Source organism: Chanodichthys erythropterus, chromosome 18 (genome assembly GCF_024489055.1).
Source record: "Chanodichthys erythropterus isolate Z2021 chromosome 18, ASM2448905v1, whole genome shotgun sequence".
NCBI lineage: Eukaryota > Metazoa > Chordata > Actinopteri > Cypriniformes > Xenocyprididae > Chanodichthys > Chanodichthys erythropterus.
This window is the reverse complement of record NC_090238.1, coordinates 32,818,771-32,845,858: the sequence shown is the minus strand read 5'-3', so window position 1 is coordinate 32,845,858 and position 27,088 is coordinate 32,818,771. Positions and strand designations below refer to the sequence as shown.

The window sequence follows — 27,088 nt, the reverse complement described above, 5'->3', positions numbered from 1 at the left end:
ACCATCCCGGTTCCAGAATCAGATCTGATATTACAGACATTAAAGTCAACATGAAACATTTTAATGCTGTAATGTGATGTATTTCAGAGATTCAGTTTGAAAGAAAAATGTAGGCGTTTCATATCCAGAGGTGTAAAGTATTTGAGTAAATGTAATTAGTTACTGTACTTAAGTATCTTTTTGGCTACTTTATAGTTGTACTGAGTATCAAAGATATTAGCAACTTTTACTCTCTACTTGACTAAATTTTTGAACAAGTAAATGTACTTTTAATGCAATTACACATTACATTTTGCATGGCACCTAACTTTTTCTGCAGCAGCTGCTATAAAGAAGCAATATCATCATCAAAGGGCACTGAAGGTACTATATCTTGTGAGTTTTGCCTTTACTCATCCACACTTGTCAACAAGGCTACTTTACGTGAATGCGAGTGCATTAACGGGTAGTTGCTGAATCGCAGCTCATGACTGCAGACTGTGATGAGGCCGAAGCACATCCTCGGCTTTGACTATTTAATTTTACTTAATATTATTATATTTACTCACTATACTGTGAGACGACGATACCTTTTTGAAGGATATTGGTTTTCTTATGGCCTTTTTGTGCACTTGAGCTTAACTGAGTTGAGAGACACGAGTTTGTAGACGATTAAGAGGCTGTTATGTTGACCTTGATTTATTGCAATATTGAGGTGTTCAGTTTTATTTTGATTTTAGAAATTTAGATTTTGTAAATCAATTGTTTCTTATTTTCAGGTGTCGAGGACTAGTGCATCTTTCAGCCTACATTTAGTACGAGTAAAATACTCAAGTACTGTTAAAATCAGATACTCTTAAGACTTTTACTCAAGTCGTATTGGAATTGGTGACTTGTAACTTGTAATGGAGTAATTTTTGCTGAAAGGTATCTTGAATCTTTTTGTTACCTACCATAGTAGCCTAGATGTGGCCTACTTGATGGCAGAAAAGAAATGTCAGTTCAAAGGCAGTTTAAAAAATATATATACATACAGTATCGTATGAAATTATATATAAAAAAAAAAAGTCTCAATTTCAAGTTGACTTTAATAGCTAGAAAGCTTCATAACATAGAGCACAATTTGAACACTCCCTCCCATTCAGTTTAATTTTGACCCCTTTTAAGCTGGATTTCTCTCAAAATGAGCCATGAATGTTGTAAGATAATAATAATAATAGCAAATTTGATTATACATTCAGCTGTAACTGTGGAATCTACCAATACAAAGTATCAAAGTATGGAGTTCCCTTAGGCCAAGAGTAATGGTATGAGAGGGCAATCAAATTCCATGCAAAAAATACACATTGACTTGAGGCTATAGTGGCAGAAGTCTATAGATATTAAGTTTTTGATTTACTGCATGAAAGCGTTAAAACAGCCCTTTTTGTGTCCTTCGTGCTGAGACGCAATGCCCCTGGCCTATAGGGGGAGACACACAAGCAAGTCCCAAATCCTTTCTACTCACGATCCAGTTACAACAGACTAGCACCAACACGACAAATCAATGATCGACACAGAGCAGAGAGAGAGTTAGAGAAAGACAGGAAGAGGAAGAAAACAATGAGGCGCAGCTCACATACAGCAAACAGCAATAAAACACTGCATCTAAATGGAGATAAAACTTAAAAGGAACAGAAAAACAGGAGAAAAAAGATCTAAGAAACAGAACTCAATGTCCACAAGAGACTCCAACACACCAAACGGCTAATAAAACAAAGAGAGCATTAGAAAGAGCAACGTCAACAGACAAGATAATGAGAGAGAGGAAAGAAACAAGACAAGGAGAGAAGAAGAGTGTAAAGCAAGGAGTTTGGACTCCTGACGCAAAGCAGAGTTTGCGGATGGAAGCAGCTCCTTTTTTTTTGCGTGGGTTGGGAATAGTTACTCGCGAGTCGAAGGTCCTATGGTTCCTGCGATCATCTTTGAGCCCCTCCAGCCTAGAGTGGAGCTTTGGCAATGAACAGAAACAAAAGGGTTTACAACAGACAGAGCAAAGGAGAAGCTTTGGGAGACCAAAAAAAGAAAACCGAATGAGTTTTAAAGGCTCTCTGAGACAGCGCTCGCTCAGTTTACACACAACAAGCTGATATGACAACGAATGAGCACTAAGAGGTGAAGAGAGATCTGACTGGACGTCATTCCGTCCTGTTGCTAATGTTTAGGTGGGCATTATGCCGGCCAGCCAGGAAGGTAGCACAGGTTAGCGAGGAAGAGGGGTGCGGTGAGGCACAATGTCACTCGGCACACACGGTTAGTGAAATCACACGGCACATACTGCACTTTTTGTTCCAGTGAGATTTCAGAGGACACCGAAAAACAAAAGACAGTGTTGGTGGTGTTGAGTGTCAGTGTGCTAATGGCCACCAGAACAGTTCAGAGTTTGTATATTACATTTGGGATGGATGGATGGATGGATGGATGGATGGATGGATGGATGGATGGATGGATGGATGGATGGATGGATGGATGGATGGATGGATGGATGGATGGATGGATGGATGGATGGATGGATGGATGGATGGATGGATGGATGGATGGATGGATGGATGGATGGATGGATGGATGGATGGATGGAGAAAACCATACACCTAGATTTACTGCAAATGAATAAATGAAATATAAATCATTTATTTAACACAGTTAATACACAAACTGTTTTAGTTTCACTTAATTATTATTATTATTATTATTATTATTATTATTATTATTATTATAAAAGTTTGAGGTTAGTCACGCTAAAGCTGCAGTCCATAACATTTTTTGGTTAAAAATTATCCGAAATCAATTTTTGAGCAAGTACATTACAGCCAATGTTCAAAACTATCTCCTTACTTTAGCCCGATTCACAATTGTAAACATTTTAATAATGTTTTATAATTCGGGTGGTACTGGTGGTTTTTCTGTGGGAAATTCGAGCATGCAGCCATTCGTCTTTGCGTCATTACGTCATGTCTGTTTACATAAAGAACGAGTCCCAGCTAGTAGGTTAAATCACATGTGAGGATGGCGGATCATTTATAGCCTTTTCTCTTTTCTCACTTATTTTGATGGCGGATTGTAATCCAGAAAGGTGACAATCTTCAGTGACAACTGGAGATTCACACGTAGCCAAAGCAAAAGACTTTGGACTGCGGAGTGGCTACAGAAATTGAAATCTACAAGTAACGCTAATTTACACTAAATACACATAGGGTGCGTTCACACTTGTAGTTCGGTTCGTTTGGTTCATTTGGTCCGGACCAAAGAAGAAAAAAAAAAAACATAGTCCTGGTCCGATTAGCATTCAGACTGGCAATTTTATCACCGAACCAAAAGATACCGAACCTTAAGGCATAGGGATTTTATGACTTATTGCCTATTTTGAGGCAGAACTTACCGAACATCCAAAACAATGCTGTGTGCTGAGGTAAATGCGCTCGTTGTGTGTTCATAGCCTGCATATGATGGTATTTTGGCCAGCTGGGAACTTGTGAAGAGCTTATAAAATGTGAAAAGGAGTCAAAACAGCGGCGGGAATCATCCGTCACACACATAAACGATCTGTTGCGTGGAGACGCACGTCTGATGCCTGTGATGGGCAAACTCACGACTATGACAAGAAAAACCGACATGCGTGAGGATTCTGTCCTTTTTAGGGTCTCATCTTCCTATTTTTGGTTCGTTTATATGTTTTTGGTCCGTGTTGCGCTCATATATCATTCAAATCCACACCAGAGTTCGGTTGGAAGCGGACCGAGACCCATCTTTTCAGCGGTCTCGGTTTGCTTGTTTGGTGCACACCAGCGTTCACATATGTTCAAATGAATCGCACTAACCGAGCAATCACACCAGGGTTCGTTTTAATCGAACCAAACATGACAAGTGTGAACGCACACATAGTCACGCAATGATGATGTTGTTAAAATTAACAATTTGAGAACAAATTATAACAATAATAATAATTTGCATGGTTTGACGTGATCTGAGCTAAGCCATCGTTAGATTAGAATCTGTGATTCTGAAGTACAGTATCCACACCGGTGTGGTGACTGACAACAAAAGTTATATTCATCCGCACTGAGGAGCCGTGCCAATGCACAACCCACGTAAAGATGATAATTCCGCAAATAACTGCAATTGCAGGTTTCAAACAGAGATGGCGTCAAAGAGGCAAAACTTATGGAATGCAGCTTTAACTAAAAAAATACTATAAGATTAACTGGGATTCATTTGAATCAACTAGTAGCCATGTATATACATTAGGTATAATAAAAATACATTATGGTTATTATTTATTAGATTACAAGTTATTGTTTAGGTTATTTAGATTCTAGAGAATCATAGATTTAGATTTACCATAGTAAGTAAAAGGATCAAAATGAAAACACAAAAACTGCTGCTAAAATGCAGATTTAAATATCAGGCCACAGCCCCAGTTTAACTGTATTCAACACAACACCACAAACATGCAGATCTAAGAGAGATATTTCACCAAGTCCTGTATGTACAGCCAAGGAAAACTGTATATCCTTGGCACTTTTTATTCTTCCCCTCCTCCTATTTGTACATCTAACTTCCTTTCATCAAAAAACAGACAGCATGAGCTCAGAGTGAAGATGAGAGGTAACCAATGATCACAGGACGGGTTGAAGGAATGGATGGAGGCAATGAAAGCAATGCAGAGACGTCAGTTCTCTTTAAATCAGAGTGGGACCAAAGAACTCAGTGGACTGAAAACACACGCTCACAAACAAGACACGTTCTCACACACACATAGGGTGGGGAACGGTGCGTCAGCATACGGGCAGATGAGAGTTAATCCCTGACCAGTGAAATGAAGATGGAGTAATTGGGAAACAGCAATGGGGAATGAATTATTAACAAGTGAGTGTCAGGTCCAATAAGAGGAACTCCGCTCTGTGATTAACCAATCAGAAATGATTGATAAGACAGTATGGAAACTAACAGATGTAATGCTGGTGAGCCATTTTAGTAGCTCAGAAAGAGGGATGGAGAAAGACAGGGAGAAAGAGAGGTAAAAAGAGAGATGCTCTATTCCTAAACCTAGTGAGCTACCTAACAAGACAGCATTTTAAGGCATCATAGTCATACTCCTGACATGAAAGCTGCTCCAAAAGGTAGACAGAATTATATAGGGCTATTAACTAATTAAAATAAATAATTACAATTAAATCTCAAACTATGAATGTGTGTAAATTTGCATCTTTATATATATATATATATATATATATATATATATATATATATATATATATATATATATATATATATATATATATATATATATATATATATATATATATATATATATATATATATATAGAGAGAGAGTATTGTTTTGTATTCAGGGCTTGGCATCAACTCTTTTGCTCACCAGCTACTGTGGCTAGTGGTTTTCACTCGTTTTTTTTTTTTTTTTTTTTTTTGACAATGTTACTATTTGGGAAAAACTGCCATATAGATATTTTTTTATATTATCTCATAATTTGGTAGCAGGAATATTAGGCTGCTGTCACTTTAAAACCTGACGCACAGCTCCATTATACTGTTACACATGCGTTTTCTTTCTCAACTGTTTACATTCACTTTAAACATAACTGACTGTGTTTACGTGAACACAAAGGGGTTTGTGTGTCAACTCACTGTCGGAGAGATGAGAGAACGAGAAAATGCAGCTGGTATCGTATATCTATTCTGCGGAAAATCAGTATTGGAAGCTTTTCAGATATTTCAGTATTAATATGTTTCCAAAAAAATCTATATTTTTGACAATACTATTTCACTTAGTTTATTATTTCAGATGCCTTTTTAAAGAGATAGTTCACCCAAAAATGAAAATTTGATGTTTATCTGCTTACCCCCACGGCATCCAAGATGTAGGTGACTTTGTTTCTTCAGTAGAACACAAATGATGATTTTTAACTCCAACCGTTGCCGTCTGTCAGCTGTATAATGTGGGTCAATGGGAACTTATTTTATAAGAGTAAATAAAACATGCACAGACAAATCCAAATATAACCCTGCGGCTCGTGATGACACATTGATGTCCTAAGACACGAAATGATCAGTTTGTGCGAGAAACTGAACAGTAGTTATATCTTTTTTACCTCTAATACACCACTATGTCCAACTGCATTCAGCACTCGTTTAGTGAGATCTGTTCGTGCTCTGACAATGGAAGTGATGTCTAGCACTCATTGAAGTATAAGCGCGAGACATCACTGCCGTTCATCACTGCCGAGACATCAGAGCATGATCAGACCTCACTAAGCGAGTGCTGAACGCAGTTGGAAATAGTGGTGTATTAGAGGTAAAAAAATATTTAAATACTGTTCGGTTTCTCACACAAACTGGTCATTTCGTGTCTTAGGACATCAATGTGTCGTCATGAGCCGCAGGGTTTAATTTGGATTTGTCTAAGCAAGTTTTATTTACTCTTATAAAAGAAGTTCCAGACGGCAATGGTTGGATTTAAAAATCATCATTTGTGTTGATAAACATCAAATTTTCATTTTTGGGTGAACTATCCCTTTAAAGGACTTCAATTGAAAAATGTATATTTTATATATACTGTAAATTTCAACCAGCCAAAGTCAGAGTGACTGTGTTACACGCCACTGCTAAATCCACCCACATTTAGTGGGTTGGCAGGTGTTAACAGGGTTGCCAGGTTTGCACAACAAAACCCGCCCAATTGCTACTCAAAACTAGCCCAATCGCATTTCAGGAGGGCTTAACCTGGTAAAATTCACATTCAAGGCTTTAAATATCATGTTATTGGGACATGAAAAACAACACACCGCAACAGTGTTAAAGTAGCCCAATTCTGTGAAAAACCGTGGACTGTTAATGTCAAGCCCTGAACGTTTTATATTTTTATAAATATAGTTTTCAGATTTTAAATTCAGTGTTTTTTAAAGAGGACCCATTATGCTCTTTTTTTTTTTTTTTTTTTTTTGAAGTATTTAATATGCTTTTGGGGTCTACTAGAATAGGTTTTCATGCTTTAATGTTAAAAAACACATTTTTCAGATATTTTACACTGTTTCAGCACCTCTCTTCCCAGTCTGTCAGTAACACCCTGTTTAGTTCCTGTCTCTTTGAAGCTCTGATTGGTCAGCTGGACCAGTGTGTTGTGATTGGTCCACCGCTTCAAGCATGTTTCAGAAATGTCATGCCCTTTACCATAACCATGAGTTTCAACACAATAACGCAACTCAACCAGGCCTGGCTTCTTTATTTTACGTGTCAAAATTATTGATAAAAAAATACTTGTTCTAATTAAAAATTGTGAATCTCCTCCTCCTGTGCGCTTCATGTGAGGATCGCTAAGATAGCAACCTCTGTACTTGGTAAAGCAAGGTAGTTCACTAGGTTTTGGAACAAAGCTAGAGAGAGATTGTTTAAGACAAGAAGTCGAAGCTATAACAAAAACTGCCTTGATTCTACATCAGGAGGCTGTGGGCCACGTGCAACACTCTGAGGGAAGACTTTAGTGCATGTTTGTATGTGTGATTGACTGAGTGCTGTCTTATGTGAAGATTAGGGGAGAAAGGGATATCTGTTTACCTGGTCCAAGGTAGAGTACCTTGACTTGAGCGTGATGACCTCATCCAGGTGAGCCCTGAACTCTCTCCGTGAGGCCTGGAGGAAGCCACAGGACAGTAACTCACCTGATACAGCCTTCCCCGTCAACAAACACACACTTCACAATATACACTGTCACAAACACACACTCTAAGGATCATCTGACACTGATATGAAAAATATGAGGGGGAATCAAGCGAAAAGTCATAACAGCAAAATATTCCTACTACTACGACGCAACCAAAGAGGAGCAAAGCAGCTGCAGTGTGTCTCTGTGTGTTACAACAATTTTTCATCTGATAGTCAAGAACAAAGGAGGCTTCCGTGGGTAATGAGCACTTATGAATGTATTAAAGCTCATTTCTATAACCCCTCCAACTTTGTGAAACTGGAAGTGTTGCAGAAAAGTAGAATATTATGAGAGATTAAAGTCTTTGGTCTGGAAGGACAAGTGTGTATTGGGTGGTTGTTAAAGCTGCTGTAAGCAATTCAGAAATCACACTAGCCATTCCCCACCCTTTCATAACCTCTCGCCCTCCACGGGTGAATCTTATCAAATCGTTCAAGAACATATCTTAAAAGGGATAGTTCACCCAAAAATGAAAATTTGATGTTTATCTGCTTACCCCCAGGGCATCCAAGATGTAGGTGACTTTATTTCTTTAGTAGAACACAAATGATGATTTTTTAACTCCAACCGTTGCCTTCTGACAGTCTTATAATGCGAGTGAATGGTAACACAATTTATAAGAGTCAAAAAATATGCTTAGACAAATCTAAATTAAACCCTGCGGCTCGTGACGGCACACTGATGTCCTAAGACACAAAGCGATCGGTTTGTGCAAGAAACCAAACATTATTTATATCATTTTTTAGCTCTAATACACCACTATGTCCAACTGCGTTCAGCACTCGCTTAGTGAGGTCTGATCGTGCTCTGACAATGGCAGTAATGTCTCGCGCTTATACTTCAATGAGTGCGAGACATTACTGCCGTTGTCAGAGCGCGATCAGACCTCACTAAGGGAGCGCTGAACGCAGTTGGACATATAAATTGTGTTACCATTCACTCGCATTATAAGACTGTCAGACGGCAACGGTTGGAGTTAAAAATCATCATTTGTGTTCTACTGAAGAAATAAAGTCACCTACATCTTGAATGCCCTGGGGGTAAGCAGATAAACATCAAATTTTCATTTTTGGGTGAACTATCCCTTTAATCAGATTCCAACCAAAAATTATATTTTAGAAAAAGTTACCACAATGCAAAAACACTTTCAGGTTACTGTAATGTGAGAAAACTTATTCTAATGATATATTATTTAAATGGTATTATATTATCTCTATATATTATATTATCTATATATACCAATTAACAGTATAAATGTATCATGATAACATTTGTTATCATTGGAAATACAAAAAACATTCAAATAATGCAACAATTTGATGACAATGATGATAATAATATTAATAATTATTATTATTATTATTATTTACACTTTCTACTTGATTTGGGGCTGACGTGGTATTGCTTACGGCAGCTTTAAATGTTTTTATCAATTATGAAATATTACACATTTCATGTTAAACACTGATCTAATTAATGATCACGTTATCGTTATTTAGAACAGAAAAGTTCACACTTCATGAGAAACTGATGAATTGAAGCACACACACAAACACACACTCCAACACACAAAACAAACTATGAGGCAATTTGGGGGTAAATAAAAGAACCGATGAGAGAGACTTGCTTCACAGGGATGAGTTGTGCATGTGTGAGGTGTGTGAGCAATGATTGGCCGAGTCTCTGAGAGGGGCGTGGCTGTGTAAAACATGCTGTACCTCTGTGACACTATAAGTGGATGAGCAGGAGGTGAGCCGGGCCTGGTTTAGGGAGAGAGGGAACAGGGAAGAGGAGGGTTAACACTGCAGCCACAAGCAGGGGAAACATATAAACAGCATTCCGTCATTACAGCGGCTCACAGGCAAGTGCTGGCCGGAACTCTACAAGGAGAGGACACATTCAAGACACAGGATGCAGCAACCCCACTGCCAGTTTGATTGAACACAACTGCACACGTTTGTAAAGACCTCCAGAGAGAGATTCTCTTTAAAAACACAAAATGATACATGCAACAAACTAGTTACAATAATAGCTTAATGATAAAAAGAACAAAATTCTGCCACCATTTACTCAACTTCATGTAATTTCAAACCTCAATGACTTTCTTACTTTGAACAGAAAAGAAGAAATGTTGAAAAATGTGTTGGCTACTCCATATTATATCCTGCTTTTCCATATTATGAAAGTGAATGAGAATCCGGGTTGCAGAGCTCCAAAATGAACATAAAACGATGAAATTAAACAAAATAAAACAAAAGTATGGAGCGCAAAATCATGACATGCGTAAGAAAAAAATATATATCATGGCCACAAATTAAGATTTTGTTCCAGTGACTTATTAATTCATGGGTATACTTATTCCCCCCATTTCAGTTGCGAACAAAACAATACAAAACACAAAAAAACAAAACAAAACAAAAAACTATGGAACTCAAAATATGAAACGAGGAAGGAAAAAAATTGAATTAAGAATTTGTTCCCATGACTTAATTCATGGTTATATTTATCCCCCCATGTCATGTCCGAGCGAAACGAAATGAAACAAAACAAAACAAAAACTATGGAACTCAAAATATGACATGTGGAAGGAAAAAATATATATATATATATATCGTGGCTACAAATTAAGAATTTATTCCAGTGACTTATTAATTCATGGGTATACTTATTCTGGCATTTTAGTTGCAAACAAAAAAACAAAACAAAACAAAACAAAACAAAACAAAACAAAACAAAACAAAACAAAACAAAACAAAACAAAACAAAACAAAAACAAAACAAAACAAAACAAAAACAAAACAAAAAACAAAACAAAACAAAACAAAACAAAAAACAAAACAAAAACAAAACAAACAAAAAAACTATGGAACTTAAAGTATGACATGCAGAAGAAAAAACAGATATAGTGGCAACTAATTAAGAATTTGTTCCCATTCCTTAATTCATGGGTATACTTATCCCCCCATGTCAATTGTGAACGCAATGAAACAAAACAAAAAACTATGGAACTCAAAATATGACGTGGAAGGAAAAAAATAGATATAGCGGTCACAAATTAAGAATTTGTTCCCATGAAATTCATGGACATATGTATTCGCATATTTGCATATTTATTATGCCATGTGCAAACAAACCAACAACAACAAAAAAACTATGGAACTCAAAATATGACATGCAGAAGGAAAAAAACAGATATAGTGGCCACAAATTATGAATTTGCTCCCACAAATTGACCACATTAAATATCTGCATGGCAAATTCTGACATATTCATTACATAAAACTATTTTAATACTTGATTGGATTTAGAATATAGCACATATGTTATTTACACAACTTTTCTGGTGCTTTTGGTCATTTTGACACTTGACAACCTGAATCCCAATTTACTTACTATCATTTTACTATATGGTAAATGGCCAGTATTTATGCTGTTGTGTCGCATCAGAAGCAGAAAGTTATGTTGGTTTTAAACAATATGAGGTTGAATGAGGATGGCAGAATTTTCATTTTTGGATGAACTTTCTCTTTTTTTAATGCCTACATTTATATTTTAAAGGAGGATAAACAAATGGAGAACAGAACTTTCCTTACTCTTTTGAAATAAAAGAGTTTAACCAACCCCACTGACATACTCTAACATTCACAATACATAGCTTCCTCTCTCCATTTAGGAAAACTAAATTGGTAAAAAAGGTAATTCTGAAATCGTCATGTTTATGACATCACAACCATGAGCACATTAACATGACTGCCAACATTTACATTTCAGCAGCCATTCCGTATTCAGCAACTCAGCCCACTCTAATGTATTAGGCTGAAACTTCTGCATGCAATTAACCATTTATAACACATACAAGTCAATTAAATACAGAACTCTTACAGTAGTAGGTACAGTATCAATAACAGCCTGCTTAATCTCACTGTTTTTGGTGCAAGAAACATTGACTTGCATTATAAGTAAACTTACAGTGCACAATTCTATAGAAATGGTTGCTTTAACAGACTGCCAAGTGCCAATGTGTCAGAAGATGTGTACATGTATAAACAACAGAACTAAACGAATGAGATGAATTGACGTGTGAATATGAAGAATTGAAACTATGAGAATGGACACACACAACTGAACAAACACATACTTATGATATAAAATATACCACTAAGCGCCCTTGAAGTCTTGTACCAGCTTTTAATTAACCCCACAGGCGCACACATACACACACATACGCACATTAATGAAAAAATTAAATGCAGAAGCACTGCCAGATACAATACGTATCTCTTCCACAACTGCCACACACGTCAGATTCAATGACAGGGCTGTTTAGTAATCGCCAAGGCAAGCGTAAGGGCCTGTTCTCCCCTTCAGCTGACCTTCAATCTCCTCTCCATTCATCAATCGAAGAGAGATAGAGAAGGTGGGGGTGGGGTGGACTCGGGAGCAAAGGGTCATCGAACTGTCAATGTCCATTTATTACACTTCCAGAGAGGGTGTACGCAGGTAACACACGCATGTTACCACAGTGTACATTGAAGTGCCTGCTTTCTGTTATCATAGCATCCTATAGGCTATTTAACCATTTCCGTGTGACATTTCTTCTTTTTTATTATTTATAATGAAGGTTTGCCCCGTTTACACCTAATATGATGCAAGTAACACAAAAAAATAGAATATCCATTTCTCCCACACATTTGAGAGCCATGTCTCTGGAACCATGGCTTGATTTCTTCTCACTCACAAGGGTCCGATACTGCCGCATGTCCAAGACAAATGCAGTCATTATACTGACGGCAAACATGCCCAGCAATGCGGCCGGCAACGTATTGCTTTCAATGAAAAATCTTTCATGTCAAACATCCAATTGGGCAAAGGACATGGGAATTTTGTCTTCATAAAAATTATACATTGGAGAATAATTTGGTCATCATGACATATGTTGGGGTATGATTTTCAATTTGAACAGCTAGCTAGAGCATAACACGACTCCTACTATACCTAAACAATTTCTCAATATAGAATAATATAAAACAGCCAGATAAAGGCTTTAATAAATTTTTTTAGGAATGCAAATTTATACAGATATTTTGAGAAACTATAATAAAGTCACTATTGACGCCAAACCAATGCTTTTACTGCTCACATTAGTAAAAAGGCACTATAGGGCACTTTCAGCATCTGCAAAGATGCAAAAATACTAGAAATTAAATTTAGCACTTTTATATATTAAAAAAACAAGTTGTATATAATTTATATTATTTTTTAATAAAACAAGAATCTTGTATAAGGAACTTTGGTTTGTATCTGCTAATTCTATTCATTAGTGTTAGTATCAATAAAGAAGAAACCGCACCTTCCATATTTAATTTCTGGTTTAAAAAAAAGAAAAAGGAACGGACGCAAAAGTACAATGACCAACTAGATATCACGTCTTTTCTCATTATGTCCAATGCAACAAACAAACATACAACTCACAAAAAAAAAATATATATATATATATATATATATATATATATATATATATTTTTTTTTTTTTTTTTTTTTTTGTATTTATTTCTGTCATCCTTTTTTTTTTTGGTTGTTTAACATCCAAAGAACAGAAAAAACGAGCTTGGTCACTCGCAGTATGATATTTCCTACTAGTGAGAAGAAATTAAAGAGAAATACCATAAATGCAAAAGAGAACTCAATTCAGTACTCGCACGTTGTGGAAGATTTCTAAGTGTGAATCGTTCAAGAGTGAACTAACATGTCAATGTCAATAACTTTAAGCAGTACTGCCCACTTAAAGATGCACCGATTTATTGATGTGCCACGTTATAAACAAAATCAAAAATATATATAAAATGGCAGCAATGTCCATAGAATAGATATAGATATCATTTTGTTATTATGTCTATAGTTTCTATATCTATCTATACATATCTATACATATCTATACATATATATATATATATATATATATATATATATAATATATATATAATATATATATATAATATATATAATATATATATATATATATATATATATATATATATATATATATATATATATATATATATATATATATATATATATATATATATATTATATATATATATATATATATATATATATATATATATATATATATATATATTATATATTATATATTATATATATATATATATATATATATATATATATATATTATATATATATATATATTATATATTATATATATATATATATATATATATATATATATATATATATATATATTATATATTATATATATATATATATATATATATATATATATTATATATTATATATATATATATATATATATATATATATATATATATATATATATATATATATATATATATATATATATATATATATATATATTATATATTATATATATATATATATATATTATATATATATATTATATATATATATATATATATTATATATATATATATATATATATATATATATATATATATATATATATATATATATATATATATATATATATATATATATATATATATATATATATATATATATATATATATATATATATATATATATATATATAAAATTTTAAAATCCTGCCACTCATGATTTTCTTGCCCTGTGTAGGGAAAAGATGTGACTGCAATTCAGTACAAACACCCTTGTTTAATTACAGTCTCTATTTTCTGTCCGTCGCTGAAAGCCCCTCCAGGCGGTATTCTTAGCCAACCCTACCTCGTAAGCACACACCAGTGAACACACTACACACTCGCCTCAGTGAACACACAACACACATGCTGTCCCTCTGAGCATCCACACATCTCCAGCCAGTGAAGCAAAGGGTGAGCTTCAGTCTGGAATCTGTCTACATCTCATATTGCTGTTATCTAGTCTTATTATACATCACACACAATGGGATTCACCAGTGATCAAGAGATATGATATCATTATGACAAGTATTATGATCATAAATGATTAAATGTAAAATAAAGTGCTATACTGCTGTTCTTATCATATGTGACACACTGAATGTTGCAATTATATCTGGGGAAATAATATACTATAATAACATATTATGTTTGTATAATAATGCATATTTGTATTATAATATTATATGGAAATATATTCAAAAATAATAGTGAAATGCTGAATAATGAGAGTATAAAAGAATAAAAGACAAATGTTTCACAATTAAAGTTAATTCAAATCTTTTCAGCTGAAATTAAGCCAAAATGATTATTTTTAAATTATTTATATTATATTATATCATAAATTATATTTTTGTAGTATCTAATTTACAAAATGTATATTATAAAAATCTTGAGAACATTATCTACATAATGAAAGACTAAGTGGTCATTCATTTACATGACATTTGGATGTTTTGGGGGTTTTGATTTTGAAAGCGGGTTTCAAAGTACAAGTTTTTGAAAACAATACCGTTATTGTCTTCATATAAACTACAGAAAGGCAAATTTTTTAAAAAAAATGGTGATATCTTGCCAAGATACCTTGGTGATATTTAGCTGCGTAGTGTATCTTTACAAAGTGACATCGCCAACTACTGGCCTGGCATGAATAATACAGCATTTTCAGTAATTTTGCGGATCTATATTAATTATATTATATTATATTATATTATATTATATTATATTATATTATATTATATTATATTATATTATATTATATTATATTATATTATATTATATTATATTATATTATATTATATTATATTATATTATTATTTTTTCCAATTACATTGTGTTGGAACTAATTCAGGAAATGTCTGTTACAAAACTTCTGAGAACACTGTCTCTTTATAACTGAAAATTCAAAGTGTGTAAAATAACAGATTCCCCTCCATAAACGAACACACACTATGAACATGAGTGCACATGCATACACAACAAAAACACACATACAGTATGTGCACTTACACAACATGCAAACACACATAGCAACAGAAATCAAACAAATATGCATATTTGTTGTCATAAACAAAACTCAAACATACAAGGAAACAATTTTCTCTGTAAGCACCTGCACCTGGAAAATTTGTACAGATATGGGACGGCACTGATACTACTGACCAACTACACCTCCAAACAGTGGCACCTAATGGAGCCTACATTGACAAAAGCCACAGTAACGTCTCCTGTACTTCCACATCAGACCACTGCAGCTGTTATGAAACCAAGTGGTTGCTCCGTACGCCGTAGATCATGCACCCTGAAATCTTCCTGCCCCACGATCCCCCCTGGAGTCTATCTAAAGCCCTACTGACTTACCCCCCCACACGCACGCACGCACATCCAAAACAGACACGTGTATAACAAAACAGAGTGACGCATCAGAGCGGAGAAAGACGGCGCTTACCATGCTTTATCCTGGTACACAGAAGAATGCCGCACGTCTCCCATGCACACAGTGACACACGCATACACACACACACTACACGCATGAAGCCAGAGAGAGTGTAGGAGGGGAGAAAGAGGTGGAGTGAGACAGCATGCAAAGCGGAGGATGAGTAAAAACCACTGGGATCTAAATTTGGAGGAAGTGCAACCACAGATTTGAAGGATGTATGGCATGACGGCTGTGTGTGTGGTTGCTGAAATCAGATCGGCTCAGACAGAGCATGTGAGTGGGTTAAGAGAGGGAGAAAGAGAGTGTAAAAACTTATTATGCATTATTACCTCTGTGTTTAGTGCGCATGGAGAGCTCACAGCCAAACTGGGTCTTATGTAACAGCTGGACGTTGTGCTGAGGGAATGCAGTGAGCATATGTGTGTGTGTGTTTGAGTTGCCTCTGGTCGTACTGGATGATGTATGCTCGGAAGAGGTTTTTAATCACACGCTCCTTTCACACTACACGCAAATCCAATTTGGCTTCACATCTGATCTTTAGGCCCGATTGTTATTTTGATGAAATATGAATTGTTTGTTTCAGTGATTCCTCATTGTAACTCTTTTAGCGTCAGCATGATTCTAAAAGTCTCTCTCCTACAACAAGCTGTCAGCTTGGAAAGAGGTGACAGGAAAACTGGAATTTAGCCTCTGCTGATGTCTACCACGCCATTTTGCTGACCAGAACGTAAGCGACATTTTATGCATTCATGCATATATTGTGTGCAAAACTGCTGATTTGTTCACTGCACAGTGAATGTCACACAGTTCACTATATAAAGGAGGAGTCAAACAAACAACAACAAAAAAAAGAATGTATTAAGACAGAGTTCCAGACAATGTGTGTGCACTATATATGATGTTACACACATTACCGTTCAAAAGTTTGGGGTTGGTTAGATTTTTTTTTTATGTTTTTGAAAGAAGTTTAATAAAAAAAAATTTTAAAAAAAAGCATACTGACCTTGAAGTTTTAAACAGCAGAGTACCTGCTTGAAATCTGAATGATAAGAATGTAAACAAAATAGAGATTCTTCCACAATTCTGAATAGATAACTAAACAAAATAGCATGTAATTTACATGAAGTTCTGACAAAATGTTAACTGCTGCAGTCCATTTAAAAATATTTAAATTATTTGAATTATTTTAAAATTTTGTTTTGAATGATTCAATGAATAAATATGTCATTTGTTTCAATAATGAATGAATTTCTTGAACGAGTGACACTTATATTTGAAGACTAGAGTTTCAAAAGGTTAAAGACATCAGTGTTTATATCCGAACAATAAAATGTGTATCCCAGTAATTTTGTGATGATTTGAATTATTGTAAGGCAGAATTAATGATCCTGTGTGGTTGACAGGAATGTTTGTGATGCTGTTCCATACACATGATAACTGCACTCTCTGGGTCAACGGCAGCGCAAATGCAAATGCATTTTATGATTGTTAAATTTGAGTATTAATTATAAATCCATGTTAAATAAACCTTTTGTACTGGAAAACTTAATTTATTTCATATTTTTGTTTTATTATATTTGTCCTATTGTGTGTAATTTTCTTCTTTTTTTCTTATTTTTAATAACAGAAATTAGATAAAATAACACAAAATAACTATATTGTGACATATTTTGTCTAAAGGCCTTAATAATAATAAAAAACAAAGATATGACATCTAAAGTGTGTAAGGTAGTACAACTAGATCTCTTTTATTGAATCCAAAAAGTTTAATTATATTTTCCTAAATATAAAGGTATTTTAAAGATCTTTTAAGGACTTTTTAAAGTGTCAAAAGGTCATTCGGTTTAACCGTCCAAATGCCAATAAAGCCATTTAATTTGTGATTAAAATCATCTTTAAAATGTAATAAATGTATATTTTTTTTTATTCTGGAATGATTGTATAACATCATGTATCAACATAGTGCAAAATGATATTAAAATTATGCTCATACGCATGTCCCGACATTCGGTACAACGGCTATAAAACATGGACAATATTGTAATATTTTAAAGACTTGTACTAAATATAAAATGTTTGATTGTCCTTTTGCTAGCTAGATAATAAGCTAACTATCGAGATATCAGCCTGTTAGTATTGTTTGAATATATTGTCATTCGGTAAAACTGACATTTTGGTTAAACCAAATGACTTTTTTTGGTGACAAATTTTGTCAATCTTGTAAAACATGACAAAAGCAGTGTTCATTGATTATAAAAATCATATACAGTGGGTACGGAAAGTATTCAGACCCCCTTAAATTTTTCACTCTTTGTTATATTGCAGCCATTTGCTAAAATAATTTAAGTTCATTTTTTCCCTCATTAATGTACACACAGCACCCCATATTGACAGAAAAACACAGAATTGTTGACATTTTTGCAGATTTATTAAAAAAGAAAAACTGAAATATCACATGGTCCTAAGTATTCAGACCCTTTGTTGCGACACTCATATATTTAACTCAGGTGCTGTCCATTTTTTCTGATCATCCTTGAGATGGTTCTACACCTTCATTTTAGTCCAGCTGTGTTTGATTATACTGATTGGACTTGATTAGGAAAGCCACACACCTGTCTATATAAGACCTTACAGCTCACAATGCATGTCAGAGCAAATGAGAATCATGAGGTCAAAGGAACTGCCTGAAGAGCTCAGAGACTGAATTGTGGCAAGGCACAGATCTGGCCAAGGTTACAAAACATTTCTGCTGCACTTAAGGCTCCTAAGAGCACAGTGTAATATTGTAATATTTTAAAGACTTGTACTAAATATAAAATGTTTGATTGTCCTTTTGCTAGCTAGATAATAAGCTAACTATCGAGATATCAGCCTGTTAGTATTGTTTGAATATATTGTCATTCGGTAAAACTGACATTTTGGTTAAACCAAATGACTTTTTTTGGTGACAAATTGTCAATCTTGTAAAACATGACAAAAGCAGTGTTCATTGATTCAGTGTTCAAAGGGTCATCATCCTTAAATTGAAGATGTTTGGGACGACCAGTACCCTTCCTAGGGCTGGCCGTCTGGCCAAACTGAGCTATCGGGGGAGAAAAGCCTTGATGAGAGAGGTAAAGAAGAACCCAAAGATCGCTGTGGCTGAGCTCCAGAGATGCAGTCAGGAGATGGGAGAAAGTTGTAGAAAGTCAACCATCTCTGCAGCCCTCCACCATTCGGGGCTTTATGGCAGAGTGGCCCGACGGAAGCCTCTCCTCAGTGCAAGACACATGAAAGCCTGCATGGAGTTTGCCAAGATGGTGAGAAATAAGATTCGCTGGTCTGATGAGACCAAGATAGAACTTTTTGACCTTAATTCTAAGCGGTATGTGTGGAGAAAACCAGGCACTGCTCATCACCTGTCCAATACAGTCCCAACAGTGAAGCATGGTGGTGGCAGCATCATGCTGTGGGGGTGTTTTTCAGCTGCAGGGACAGGACGACTGGTTGCAATTGAGGGAAAGATGAATGCGGCCAAGTACAGGGATATCCTGGAAGAAAACCTTCTCCAGAGTGCTCAGGACCTCAGACTGGGCTGAAGGTTTACCTTCCAACAAGGCAATGACCCTAAGCACACAGCTAAAATAATGGAGTTGTTGTGAAGCCACTCCTTCGTGACTGATCTTGAATGGCCCAGCCAGAGCCCTGACTTAAACCCAATTGAGCATCTCTGGAGAGACCTAAAAATGGCTGTCCACCAATGTTTACCATCCAACCTGACAGAACTGGAGAGGATCTGCAAGGAGGAATGGCAGAGGATCCCAAAATCCAGGTGTGAAAAACTTGTTGCATCTTTCCCAAAAAGACTCATGGCTGTATTAGATCAAAAGGGTGCTTCTACTAAATACTGAGCAAAGGGTCTGAATACTTAAGACCATGTGATATTTCAGTTTTTGTTTTTAAATAAATCTGCAAAAATGTCAACAATTCTGTGTTTTTCTGTCAATATGGGGTGCTGTGTGTACATTATTGAGGAAAAAAAATGAACTTAAATGATTTTAGCAAATGGCTGCAATATAACAGAGTGAAAAGTTTAAGGGGATCTGAATACTTTCCGAACCCACTGTAATCTCATTGTTAACACTTAATAAAACTTCAAAAGTAATTAAATCTCCATTATGTTTTTTTACACTTTTAAAAACCTTATTCGTCAATGACCCAAATATATATTTCATGAAATAAATTTTTTCATATGAAATAAGAATTTGTTCATATCATCCACCCCTATAGCCCAAAGTATTCTACAGATTTTACACACAAGCTAGGGTCTGTACTACACACGCGCAGCCCGATTTATCTAACCACATGTACCTCTGTACATGCAGATCACACGTGATTGTTTCTAAGAAGATCGTGTTATGACATTTTGATGAAAAATTATGAGGTCAAATTAAAAAAAATATATATATGGGCCCCACCACAGTGTCTCACACACACACAATTTCCTCTGCATATAAATTCTCCACACTCTCATGAATCTGCAATGACTATTTTTTCAGGTCTGTGAATTCCCAGATGCTCAAGCTGATAGGTACACTGCTCACCAGCACATGTAACAGAGTACACACACACACACACACACACACACACTTCTCAGCACGTTCTTTACTGTATATAGCCTCTAACTGTTAAGTGCCACTTGACACCCTTGTTTAGCAACTAAAGCCAAACTGCCAGACACTTGTCAAAAAAACAACAGTCAGCAGAATTAAAAACCAGCCTGAGGTCAAAGCTGAAGCTTAGAACACTTCATTGGAATTCTGCTTATCACAGGCATTTCACATACATCCTAAAAATACTATATAAAAATGGCAAAACGTTTCCATTATATACTTCAAGTACTTTACGGCATCAACTTTCCAAGGTCTGATACTTAGACAAATACTACAGGAAAACACTGTTGTAATACACACTGTGTTCACTAGAGGGAGACAGACAAAGTAGTGGAGCACCAATTAATTACTTATTCTTAGCATGTTGACAGATTTCATGCATACATATGACCTATGTGACCCATTGTCTCATGAGCTGAATGGATACACGCACAGTAGTCCTGACCCAAATGCCACATTTGATGTGCTTTTGTCTGTGCATGATGTCCATGAGAGCAAAGGGTGACTCATTTGTCATTCTGTGTTTCAATCAGTACTATTAAAAAGTCTAAGATGTATTATGTCACCACTCAAAGACAGAAAGCAAAAGCTGAGGGTGGCATTTTTGACAGGGCCAGCCTCGTCTGGGCCAAAATAGGAAACATTTATACCATGACACTAAAGCACAACTGAGAAAGAGCTGAAACCGAAGTATCATATTGTCACACACGTCACAGCAAAATCTAACTTGTTCAATTAGAAGTGGAGATGAGAGTGTATGTTTGACAATGATGTATATAAGTGACTAAATACTAAATGGCTGACACAACATGAGTTAGAGACACTTCAAATAAGTGTTAATGCTTAAAAAAAAAAAAAAAAACACACCCAAAACAGCTCCTGAATATCTGAATATAAAGGTTATCAATTAATAGCCGCTAATAGAATTAATCTAATCACACCGCTGGATCTAAAACAACAAACTGTTAACCGCTACATGAGGAACATCAAAATGGCCAAACTTAAAATTCAGCCAGTGAAGAAGCCCCGCTTCTCCTCTCACACGGCCCAATGAGCAAAGTCACTGCTGTCTGGAATGCAAAGCAGTGTGTCAAGCAGCCAATGAGGTGGCAGCAGATGAGGATCCAGCCATGGAGGATACGGAGTGCATGACGAAACAGAAAGCTGAGGGGAGAAGGAATGGTGTGAATAAAGGGAGAAGGGGTGGAGTCTTACTTTGGGGGTGGGGCAGGAGGCAGTGGAGAGGCGGGACTGCTGAGCACAAGGAGACTCTGAGGGCGTGGTGCTGAGAGAGGCGGTGTCCCGTGGCAACACCTGCACGCCTCGTGAAATGATGGACTCTGGTATCTGGAAATAGAAGACCGTTGCAGTCAAGTTCAGTAAAGAATTGTTAGAAATAAGCCTCTTAAATATTATTGTTTACACTACCATTCAGTGGTTTCATATGGAAACTTGTTTCCACAATGAAATAAACATAAAAAAGCTAATTGTGATTTTTTTTTTCTAGAATTGCGAGATATAAAGTCAGAATTTCATGATATATATTCGCTATTGCGAGGAAAACGCAATTCTGACTTTATAACTTGCAATTCTCAATTTTTTCTCAGAACTGTGAGATATAAACTCGTAATTGCATGTTATAATGTCCAATTGTGAGGGAAAAATTACTGACTTTTTTCTCAGAATTGCAAGATTTAAACTCGCAGTTTCTGGATATAAAGTAATAAAGTCAGAATTGCACAATATAAACTCGCAATTGTGAGAAAAAAGTCAGAATTGCGACTTTATCCCCTAGTTTCACAGACAAGGTTTAAGTTAGTCACAGACTAAAATGCATATTTGAGCTGTTTTCACTGAAAGCAACTTGTACTGACATATCTTAAAATATGTCAGTGCCAATTTTTTTTCTCAAGATGAACACCAGTAATGTTTATTTTTTATAGTGTACATTTATAAAAGCTACTTAAATATCCTAATTGAACTAAGGCCTAATCCTGGCTTACGCTAAGCCCTGTCTGTGAAACCGGGCCAAAATCTCGCAATTCTGACTTTATATCTCACAATTCTGACTTTATATCTCGCAATTCTGACTTTATATCTCGCAATTCTGACTTTATATCTCACAATTCTGACTTTATATCACGCAATTCTGACTTTATATCACGCAATTCTGACTTTATATCACTCAATTCTGACTTTATATCTCGCAATTCTGACTTTATATCTCGCAATTCTGACTTTATATCTCGCAATTCTGACTTTATATCACTCAATTCTGACTTTATATCGCGCAATTCTGACTTTATATCGCAATTCTGACTTTATATCTCGCAATTCTGACTTTATATCATGCAATTCTGACTTTATATCACTCAATTCTGACTTTATATCGCGCAATTCTGACTTGCAAATGCAAGTTTAAATCTCACAATTCCGAGAAAAAAGTCAGAAAAGTCGCAATTATCTTTTTTTTTTGTCAACAGTCAATAGGAGTGTTTTTTTATAAGAAATTAATACTTTTATACATCAATATTTAATATACATATTAAATTGCTCAAAAGTAACTGTAAAGACATTTATAATGCCAAAACTTCACAATGATTCAAAGAAATCTTAATTATTACAAACTTTTGAATGGCAATGTATGATGATGTAAAATGGTTGAGAAGGACTAAAGTACTAGTGTAACACAGCTGAAATTATTAAATTTAATTAAAATTTAAGTTAAAAAAGAAAAAAAATCTTAATTTAATAATTTTAAGTGATATACACATATAGTTTAGGGTCCAATTCTCACTATTAACTACAACTTTTGCCTCAAACTCCTAATTTCTGCTTATTAATAGTTGAGGTAGTAGTTAAAGGATGTAGAATATAGTCAGGCAAAATAAGGCATTGATATGTGCTTTATAAGTACTAATAAACAGCCAATATCTTTGTAATATTCAAGCTAATAAGAAACTAGTTAATAGTGAGAATAGGGCACTCAACTAAAGAGTTACAAATATTTATTTGATTTATTTATTTCAAGATTTTAAACCCTGATCTTTTTTTGCAATTATCAAAAGTTTAGTGGTTTTAGCCAATATGTGTTGGCGGGTGTGTTGCAAAGCATTAGCCAATCATAACACCGCTTATTCGCACACAGAAGGTACAACAGCATCAGAGAGGGGTGGTAAATAATAATGTAACACTACATTAAGCCTTGATTAACACAAACTTTCAAAAGCTAGAGAAGCGCATATTACGGCCCATTAAATGTCTGCAGAAAATATCAATGAAACCTCCACAATGAAGACAAATATCTGAAACGCCATTATCTACACAGAGTGATATTTGTTACTGTATTCAGACAGAGACTCGCTGCCTTTGATCCAGCAGGCGAGTCTTCGTGCAGAAACAAACTGCAGCTATGCTGTCTGGGAGAACCGTGGTGGGATTAAGCAGGAGTCTGACGGGCAGAAGGGCGAAGAGCGCAGGGATCTTCCACAGGAACGCTGGGGCTTAACGGAGCACTAATTAACACTGGGGCTAAATCAAGGCCTCACAGGAAAGAGCAGCTCCACAAGCGCTTTAATTACCCAGCGCAGAAGCTAACCCTGCGCTAATAATAGCATTCGACTCAACCTCTGCCTTCCCAGGAGACTTGTGCTACGAGCGCTCCCTGTGGAGAACACAGTAATGCCAACCTGCGTGACCCCATTATAATTACTATATAAAGACAGCTAATACAGGATATACACTCAATCCTCGGCTATCAGGGAAAAAGCTTTACAAGACCTGGCAAAGCTGAACAACAAGACAAATATTGCTTACTAGAGAATAAACTGATACAAGGCACTACAGAAAGACAGCGAGACGTGCTTGCCCGTGCAAAACTAAGGTGTTGTGGGTGGCTGCCAGGGTGTTACTTCCTGCCAAATTCAAAAAAGCAAGACCTCGACGTGCCAAGTCTATGATATTTTGGCCTTTAGATATGGCTTTAATGTCTAAATAAGTAAATAAATAAATAACAACAGCATATATTAATAACTTACATACATTATATAAAACTTATACTGAATTAATATTAAAAGTTTATTTTTTTGACCAATCAGGGCAGAAAAAGCTCATGGAAAAGAGGGGTTTGGAGAGAGTGAATCCTTTATCGAACCATTTCAGACACTGTGAGAAAAGAGATGGTGCAGCAATGTATATTATGAGAAAATTAAACTGTTTTTTGATCTTGGATGCATGTAAACCTGTTGTAAGAGACTCCAAAACAAAAGTAGGCACCTTTAAAATAGTATAATAGGGGCACTTTACATAAATTCAAGACTGCAGTAGAAGAAAGTCAAAAAAGTTAGACCTGGGTGTCGATTCTTTAATATGTTGGTCTTTAAATAGGGCTTTAACATAAGAATATGATTTTTTTTTTTTTTTCCTGTTTTATCGTCGACCAACAGTAATAGTGACAAGGCAAAACAACCAATCAGAACTCGTAATGATAGGTTTTGAAACAGGATGTTCAAAAGGGCCAATTGAATAGCAGGAGAGGTGAATACGGATGGAAAAGTGGGTGTGGCTTACCGTGTCACTGCAGGAGCAGGTGAAATGGGAGGGAATGGAGGTGGGCGGGATAAAGCCAGTCAAGGGCTGCCCACCTTTCGCCATGAAAATGGCATGGCTGTGATGAGACTTCATGTTCTGATGATGAATATGAGACATATGAACATGACAAAGTACACACAAAACATGAATTAATGGAACATCAAGGGCAAGAGATGACGAAAGAAGGGGTAGAGCGTCACTTTTCAATGTCAAAATACTTTCTACTATTTTAGTTTTCTTTCTCTTGTTCAACTGTTTGGAAAACCTTTTGACAACAGTTGTTACAAATCCATTTGGTGCCTCTAATGGCACAGAAATTACACACTTTACTGAAATGTTAAAAATGTGATGCTTTGAGCGCTGTTGAGCGGGTTCATCAACACCTCTGATTGGCCATTGTGTTCACACGCTGAACAGATATGTCTGTGATTGGCTTTAATGATCAAGAAGTGGTTGGCTTTAATGATCTAAATCAAGAAGTATTTACTGGAGATACAAAATGACAAAATATGAAATTTATCAAAATTAAGTGAGTTTATTCAAAGGGACGTTTTCATAACCAATTGACAGATAGTTTACCCAAAAATTATCCCATAATTTACTCACCCTCAATCCATCCTAAGTGTATATGCATTTCTTTTTTCAGCCAAACACAATCTGAGTTATATTAAAAAATATCCTGGCTCTTCCAAGCTTTATAATGGGAGTGAGTAGTACTAGATAGAGAATACAGTTTATAAAGTTATAATTATGAGTATTTTTCTTACAAAAACACATTGCTTCGCTTCAGAAGGTCTTTATTAACCCCTGGAGTCGTATGGATTACTTTTTTAATGGATGGATGCGCTTTTTTGGGCATCATTCACTCCCATCATAAAGCTTGAAAAGAGTCAGGATATTTTTAATATAACTCCGACTGTGTTTGTCTGAAAGAAGATAGTCATATACACCTAGGATGGCTTGAGGGTGAGTAAATCATGGGATAATTTTCATTTTTTGGTGAACTATGCCTTTAAGGCATTCATTTTTGTAAGAGTGAAAAATTTTAAGAGCTGCAGAAACAAACAGCCTGAGCCAGTTTGAGTGTTTGAGATTAAATAGCTGTTAATGGCACTCACCTTAGCAGCAATAGCAGCTGCTGTGATGTGAGAGGAGCCGCTGTCCTCTGTGGACGCAATGCCACTGTCCTTCTTCTCCTCGTCCTCTTCCTCACACTGTACACCCTTGTCTTCTGTCTGCTTGTGTGGACTGGTGGTGGGTGGAGGGGAGAGCGGCGGTGGAGGGGATGGCAGGTCCTCTAAAGCGTCGTGCACCTCCTTCACCTTTACTATGGCGTCCCGCAGCAGGTCTATGGCGTGGGGCAGAGCAGGCAGGATGAACTGGAAGCACTCCTGTGAAAAGGGAGAGAAGAAACAGGTGAAAGAATGAAACCGCAAGAAAATCTTTTACACCCAAAATGTGTTACTTCATATAAATGAGCTCATGAGCAGCTTAAATTTAATAATACGTAATATAATTTGCCCGATATTTGTGTGCGTGTTATTTATATTTATTATGAGTATCACATTGTTAAATGGCAACTACTAATAGGCAGCTTTCAAAGCTGGAAATTTAATTTAATTTAATTTAATTTAATTTAATTTAATTTAATTTAATTTAATTTAATTTAATTTAATTTAATTTAATTTAATTTAATTTAATTTAATTATTCCCAAAATAAACAAATTAAACAGTA

General features: G+C 35.5%; 1 protein-coding gene across 7 annotated transcripts in view; it reads right to left on the bottom strand.

Annotated features, from left to right (window-relative positions):
- gphna (gephyrin a) overlaps positions 1 to 27,088 on the bottom strand; it is a 111,570-nt gene that overhangs the window by 26,646 nt on the left and 57,836 nt on the right. For 2 of the 7 annotated variants that reach the window (XM_067367945.1, XM_067367944.1), the window contains 6 exons: positions 26,472 to 26,744; positions 25,333 to 25,449; positions 21,979 to 22,110; positions 9,457 to 9,498; positions 7,591 to 7,665; positions 1,907 to 1,969 (listed from right to left, as the gene is read on the bottom strand). In XM_067367945.1, the coding sequence (XP_067224046.1) occupies positions 1,907 to 1,969; positions 7,591 to 7,665; positions 9,457 to 9,498; positions 21,979 to 22,110; positions 25,333 to 25,449; positions 26,472 to 26,744 (702 nt within the window). The remainder of the gene's footprint in view (positions 1 to 1,906; positions 1,970 to 7,590; positions 7,666 to 9,456; positions 9,499 to 21,978; positions 22,111 to 25,332; positions 25,450 to 26,471; positions 26,745 to 27,088) is intronic. The other 5 variants (XM_067367950.1, XM_067367949.1, XM_067367947.1 and 2 more) reach the window with 4 other exon arrangements.